At 47.4% G+C, this 7,607-nt stretch overlaps 1 protein-coding gene across 1 annotated transcript in view; it reads left to right on the top strand.

Moving 5' to 3' along the window:
- cog6 (component of oligomeric golgi complex 6) overlaps positions 1-6,689 on the top strand; it is a 38,545-nt gene extending 31,856 nt beyond the window's left edge. The window contains exons 17-19 of the mRNA XM_064301733.1: positions 421-474; positions 626-705; positions 5,146-6,689. Of these exons, the coding sequence (XP_064157803.1) occupies positions 421-474; positions 626-705; positions 5,146-5,293 (282 nt within the window). The 3' untranslated portion in view covers positions 5,294-6,689. The remainder of the gene's footprint in view (positions 1-420; positions 475-625; positions 706-5,145) is intronic.
- The last annotated feature ends 918 nt before the right edge of the window (positions 6,690-7,607 follow it).

Consider the following 7,607-nt stretch of genomic DNA (forward strand, 5'->3'; position numbering starts at 1 on the left):
GAGACTTTGATGAATGAATCATGGGAGATTGAGGCAATGGCTGCATACAGTCTCTCGCAAGATGCTAAGGTAGGGACCTTAATGTGAACATAATGTTGACCTCTCTCCCTGTGACCGTTTAGCCTAACTAACAGCCCGTATAGCTAGCGACTCTGGGCCGGATCTGGGCGGATTCTGGCATCACCTTGCCAAAATCAGTGCAGATCTGGCCTGGAGTGGCGTGCTATCTGGGAACTCTATAGCACAACTCCTCCTGTCAGTTCCTCCCACTGGGGAGTTTTTTTCCCCTCTCACTTGCTGTATTTTGGGGGGGTTCAGGCTCAGTCCTCCCCCCCTCCCATCCCCATCCCCATTTTCAGTGTTTCCTGTTTTGCTGCGATGCCTCTTTCTCACGGCGCTTCCCGTTTCTTGTGTTTCCAGGGTCCCCTCTCCAACATGGCCAGCATGGACAGCTCCTCGCTGAAGGCCGCCATGGTGAGCCGTAGCCCCCCCCCGTCCGGACCTCGCCCGAAGCGCCGCGTTTAAAACCGCGCGCGCCGCCGCGAATTCAGCCGCGGGAGGCACCCGCGCGCTTCCGATACGCCCTCGTCTCCTTACGGCCGCCTCTCCCTCTCTCTCCCGACAGGTGCAGTTTGACCGCTACCTGTCCTCGCCCGACACGCTCCTGATGCCGCAGCTCAACTTCCTGCTCAGCGCGGCCATCAAGTAAGCGCGTTTTTATATTTCAATCTTTATGGACACCGCAAACACGCTTCTTAACGGCTATCCGTCTAAGCATGTAATGAGACTACGACGAACAGAGGAGTAAGTGTGTTACTGGTCGCTGGCCGCTCCTGATGTTAAAACCTGACCTGTATTGCTCGTGGGTTTTGAAAGCAGAAATGCTGGTGCACTGCACTACCGCAGTAGGGTGAAATCCTCTGCGTGACAAAGTCCACCTGGACCATCAGCCCATCATAAAAATAGTCCCTTTTGTTGATATTAATTCATCTAATAGCCTCAACCTACATTCACTCATTTGACCCTTTTTTTTCTCCATACGAAATTCTGTTTCCCTGAATGCATGAGAAATAGATTAGCCTACGTTCCTTGGCCAGCGTTCTTGAATCGGCACAGGAAAGAATGCGAGTTGGATGCCGAACGATAAAACAAAAAGGTGTCTGCTAAGTTGTCGGACGAACGCCCGTGTCGTCTGCGTCGGGTCCGAACGCGGCGTAGCGTTTGTCGTTATCGGCGATCGAAGCGAAAGCGAAGCGAATGGAAACGTATCGCTCGGTGAGCCGTGCGCTCCCGCGCGGCGGGCGCGAGGTAATAGCCAGCTCGCGGGCGGGCCCGGCGGTGGGCTGTTCGGTGAAAGTGCGAGGCGGTTAAATGGAGGGCGCGATGCTTTTCGGGGGAAATCGACACGTGAGTCACGTTTCTGGGAAATGCGGTAGTGCAGAGAGAGAGAGAGAGAGAGAGGATGCAGGTAGCACTCCGTGTGCCCGTGGATAATGTTCTTCGTTAATGACGTCGAGTGGGGATGTGCACTTAGAATGTTCTGTAACTCGCGCAGTGTTCAGTTTTCCCCTGGCCTCGTTGATAAAGGGCATTACGCTGCTTATGGTTTTAATGAATTGCGTGTTTTCCCCAAATGCTCTTTTTAAAATGCTGTAACGTCGTACTGAAAGGTATTTAGTAACATTACTGGATTTCAAATGTAACATTTGCAGTAATTGTATTGCTCTTCAGTTTTTTTTGTTTGTTCGTGTTTTCCAGTAACCACACACTACATAAAAAAGGAAAGATTGTATAAACCAAGTTTTCTGCAACTTGATAATATCTGTACATTAAAGAGCTTTACTGAGCAGTTTCTTAATGAATTAAAATGTTTTTGTGGTTAAGAAGATCTGTGCGTGCAGTCCCTGCATAATATTGGCTCTCCTGTCATGATGATGTGCTTTTCACATATCATATTAATAAGCTAGTACGGTGGTCACCAAGCAGTACATAAATAGGTTTCTGTATTAATTGTCGATGCTCAGAAAGTCATATATTAATTTTTACGCCTGATGACTGAATAACTTGAAATGGCCTCATTAGAAATAATGGTTGAGGAGTGCGGTGTCCTGTCAGGGGTCCGGTATTTTGAACAAGCCCTTGCCTTTCCAGCAGCCCTCTTAACCAAAGAGCACTAAGCCGCACACTACATTCAGCGTTTAATTTAGTGGAATTTGATTTAATTTGAATGAGTCCAGTGGCCCGGGGCGTTTTAGCATCTCTGTCTGAAATAGAAATGGTCGGTGGAGGAACGAGGCGGGGCGGGGGGGTTGGGGGGGGTAGGCTCTCCACGGTTAAAGCGGGCTCTGACCGCGTTTGAACCCTCGGAAAAACGGAGAGCTGCTCCAGGCCCCTAATGTGGACGTGCCGTGCTCGCAGGAACACGGCCAGGGAACGGGGGAGCGAAGCCAGGCTTTTAGGAGAGGAGAGAGAGAGAGAGAGAGAGAGGGAGAGGGAAAGAGAGGGAGAGAGAGGGAGAGAGATGGAGAGAGGGAGAGGGAGAGAGAGGGCTTCGAGGGTGATGAAAGCCTTATTGCACAGCTGAAAGCTGGCCTCTCGTGTGCTCGTATACTCCACTCCACAGCCAAAGTGCTTCCATTCGCTCTCTCTTCCTCTCTCCCTTTCCTCCAGCTGTGGAGCGGCAAGGCAGCCATTTGTGATGCTGCTGCTTTTTTTCAGTCCAGCTGAGGCTTAAACTGTCAGTCACATGAGCTTTCAGAACTTTTATTCTGTTGGTGTGTGTGTGCAGGTTTTTTTTTTTAGGACTGGGTGCCTCACGGTACGATATATATATATATATATATATAGGCTATATATATTGTATCGTATCACAATATACAAAATTGTGAGTTATGAAAAAGACCAAATTCAGATGTCAGAGAACATTATATTTAAAGAAACAGCCGGGAGAAATAAACATATATATATATATGTTGCCACAAAAGATATTATAAACAAAGAGAATTATTAATGTGTTATGATTGCTTAGTCATAATAATGCCTTCATATATCCGTACCATATTATAAGGCAATCCAAATCATCATGGAAATTACTTTTAAAAACCTATAAACTTATAAATATGGTTTCATATTTGGATTGACAAGAGGCTAGTTATGATATACTACCATACCGATATTTTGAGCACGGCCCTATAGTGTTGTGTGTGTTTCTGTGTGTGAGTGGGTTCCAGTTCTTTGTTTGTGAGTGAGCCATTTAAAACCTCATCTGTGTCATAACTTGTGTGTTACACATTTGAAGTGAAACCTAAGAGTTGATTAAAAAAACTGCGTCTATTGACCGTGATGTACTTTTCATCTCGTAGTTTTAAAATAAACCTCATTTTCTATTCCTCAAACTTGTGTTTACGATCGTGAGACTATCTTTGTAAGTTTCATTCACAGAAGTTTCCACTTTCTGTGGAACTGACTGAAAAGTGCGGTACTACACCTGTAGGTGGCGCTGCAAGCCACATTATGGTCTGCCTCCGAGTCCTCGGCTAAAGCACAGAGCAGCGAGCCGCATTATGAAACGACTGAAGTGAAATTCAAATGGAGCGAGCTCTGTTTTTTAGCACCAGTATTCATTCTGACATGGCGATACTGGCAGCGATTCCTCCTTTCATGGGGAAAATGGCTGACAAAATTATTTTGTCAGTTTTAATTATAGTAAAGACTCTAAAAGAAATCAGCAGTGAATGAAACGGAAACAAAAACTGCAGATTTGTAAGTCAAAACGAATGATAGAAATGGCAAGATTATAACCAAGTTTTTTATTTTATTATTTTTTTTAAACATAATTATTAAGATGTGGTTTTAAAATCATTCACAGATGACAGGGTTCTGAGGTTCTGTTGACCGCTGTAGATCAAACTTGAGGCGTCTGCCGCTGCAGGTGTTCTGAGTGAACTCCATCCAAAGGGCGAGTCAGAATCCAACCAGGAGAGGGGACCGAGCGGTCAGCTGACCACGTGAGGTCACAGTGACCAGATGAGGTCATAAAGACAGGTGGTTACCGATGACCCTTCATAAGGAGTCTTGGAGAGTGGGACCACCCAGGCTGCAGACGGCCGGGTGTGTAGACAGTCCCACCTTTATGTTTAAAAAGGCAGTCTTTAAACACTGGCCCGGGGCCCTGGCTCGGTTTGAACTCGGATCGGAATAACTTTCACCTTGCACGAACGTTTGGACCGTATTGAAAGACGGTAAACGTCTCTCTTCTCCCTTGCGGAGTGAGTAAAATATTGACTGGTGTTTATAAACGGTGCCTGGCTGACCGGCGAACGGCAGGCTCCGTTGAGCAGAGGGAGTCTGGCTCCGTTCCGGCTCCTTCTGAGTCTCACTCCAGAGTTTGACGCTCACTCTGCGCGACAGCCCGGAATGCGCGGGGACTTTTATCCCACCGTGTGGCCAATCAGATTGCGCGGAGAAGATGGTAACAAAGCTTTCGCAAGCCAAACTGCGACTTCGTTAAAATAATAATACATAAAAAAAGTGTATGAAAATAGTGTTTATATGTTTTTTTGTTTTTGTTGTTTTGTCTAAGTGCTGAGGAAAGTGTGTTATTAGGGGGGGTACCCTAATAAAGCAGGTTTTTAAGCATGTCTAATTGCTCCTTTGAGCCAGCAATGGCACTTTCTGTGCTGTGATCCCATCTCTGCTCTCCCCTTCTGAATAAAGTGGAAAAAAATATGAAAGAATGACAGACTGCCCGCCCTCTGCTTTCTGTGGTTATGCAGGCACAGTACGCCGTACAGGACACTGGATCAAACAGCGATTACAGGGACATGCACTCTACAGGAATGCAGTTTTTATGAAACAGATTTAGAAACATTTTCTGATAATTTCAACTGAACTATATAAACAATTACGATGTAATTATATGTAATGTTTATAATGTCATTATAATAATCTTACCTGATTGTTCATTGTAAGCATTTTAAGCGTTCTCTAACCCAAGCGTAGTATGTAGTTGCTCAGTATTTTATAGGTTGTGCTATTGTGAATTATGCATTGTTTATGCGTGTGGCGTTGCTAGGAGACGCGGCCAGATTTCGGCGGAAGTGGACAGTTGAGCGTGACGTAAATAAAGAAACGTGTGCGTTGCAGGGAGCAGATTTTTCGGCAGTCCACGGAGCTGGTGTGCCGGGCCTACGGGGAGCTGTACGCGGCCGTGACCTGCCCCGCCAACGGCTACAAGGACCCCGAGAGCGTGCTGCACCGGTCCCCCCAGCAGGTCCAGGCCCTGCTGTCCTGAGCCGGGGGTACGGGACGGGGACGGGACGGGACGGGCCCGGACGGGACAGGGACAGAGTGCACCGCGCGCGGGGACCGAGCGATCTGCCTCCGTCTCTCCCTGTGCCAGCGCGGGGCCTCCGACCCCTGCACCACCACCGGCGGGAGGACGGCCCGACTGTGACAGGGCTTCCCCTTCGACCTCCGAGCGGAGGCTCGGGTCTGTGTGATCCGGACATCTGAGGGCTCTCTCTCTCTCTTTCTCTCTCACGCTCTCTCGCTCTTTTTCTCTCAGATACTGTGACGGAGGTGAAAATCAGGCCAAACTTTTTCTTCTCTTTTGTATTTATTTTTGATTTCATTGTGGATGAAGGGTTCCCACCGACTTTAGAGGTTCAGGAAAGGAACGGTGTAGAGCGTGTCAGTTCTGCAGTCGTACACAGATACGTGCACACACGCGCTCACACACACACGCACTCAGGCTACACACACACAAACACATGCACAAAAACATGCACGCACATTAAAATGCATGTGCGCACAGACATACACGCACTCACAAATACGTGTCCACACGGACACGCACAATCACACACACTTGCGTGAGTGCACACACACACACACACTCACACACACAGAGCCCCTTGTAAATCCGCTCCGGTCTATAATCAGGAACAGATCTGCCTTTCATCTCATTAAATCTTTTATTTTTATTTTTATGTAACTCCATTAAAATAAATCTGAATGTTTCAAAGCCTGCGCATCTCCTCCCTCTGCCGCTGACACAGATAGTTAAATGGGATTCTGCGGCCGCCTGGCCGAGCCGGTGGCCAATCAGAGGGAGGCTGAGCGCATTCTCTCAGACAATGGCGCTTTCATGTCGCGGGGCCGAATCGCCAGTCACGCCATCCCCTAATTGCAGGCAGAATTCCTGCCGGCCTTCATTCACTGGCTGTATTTGGGGGGGCGGGGGGCGGGGGGGCAGGGTGAAAGGAGGGAAAGATGGGAAAAATGATATTGCTTATAGGCTATTATTAGATGCCTGAGCTGGGGGAGGAATTAAAGAGGGATGCAAACGGTCTAATTTTGGTGCTGTTGGTGAGAGGGTTGGGTTGAGACACGCTGGCGGTGTGTCACTCATGTACGGACCTCCTCTGTCCTCTCAGTGTGATGCTCTACTAACCTGGCCTTCAGCAGGGTTTTTTTTTTATTTTTTTTTTTTGTATTTTTTTTTTACCATTTAATTAATTTTTTAATGGGGTGTCCCTGAATGCCTTTGAGCCTGGGTGGGGGCCCTGGATCAGAAAAGGGTGACAACCCCTGGTGTAAAAACCTTTCTGTTAGTATCACTTTGCATTCCACAGACACTGTAACACTACGATTGTGGTCCTTATTAAAAATCAATGGATAACACGTGATTATGTGAACGAATCGGTGAAGTTTGTCTTTGTGCCGCCGGGCCATGGGGTGATTGGACCGGAACTCCCATCGTCTCCGGGTGTGGTGTGGCCTAAGTTCTAGAACTCTACCACGTCGTCGCGGCGACCGGTTTGAGGCAGTATTTACAAGTGGAATCTGGGGTTGCAGCATACGCGTGCTGGTCCATGAAAAGCCTTTGAGATGCGACTGGTTTGGAGTTTTGAAATGTACCAAATTTGCACATCTCACGGACCCGCGGTGTTTGGAATCCCTGTGTCGGGACAATGGCTGGGGGAGCCATTAGCGTCGAGTGAGCGCGCGAGCTAAACACGAACCCTGCATTAAAGCCCGTCCTCATTGTCCGGGCGTATTAAGTTTCCCGGCGAGCGAATGAGACGCCTGCCTTTTTTAAGACCGCTTTCACAAAATACGAGCTGGTGAAAACCACACACGAGATGAGGGTCTACTCGAAGACTAAAAAAAGGTCCATTTCTGTCTTGAGGACACGCAAGGCACTGCGGCCAACTAATGGCATAGAAGGACCTGCGAGTCATTAGAGCAGCTGGTTATTGAAATGTGTGGGGCAGGGGAGGTCACATGACGATGAGCGCCATTTTGGAGAGAGTCTACCTTGGTTAGCATGCAGCAATTATCACCTTGTAGGCAGAGAACTAATGATCCTATTGGTTTCCAGCTACATTGTATGTATGCCTTACAGTACACAGATTTGCACACAGACTTTAAGACATGTGCAAATTAAGATATATTAAGAACCTGAAGACATTTTTAAAGGTTGTGTGTGTTTTCATTTTTTTTATATACAGTGAGCTCCATGATCTTTGGGAAAAATAAATATTTTTTATTGGTTTAGTTGTAATCAAGCAATTCACATGTGGTTGAAGTACACAGCTTTTATT

This window comes from Anguilla rostrata, chromosome 12, assembly GCF_018555375.3.
Source record: "Anguilla rostrata isolate EN2019 chromosome 12, ASM1855537v3, whole genome shotgun sequence".
Taxonomy (NCBI): Eukaryota; Metazoa; Chordata; class Actinopteri; order Anguilliformes; family Anguillidae; genus Anguilla; species Anguilla rostrata.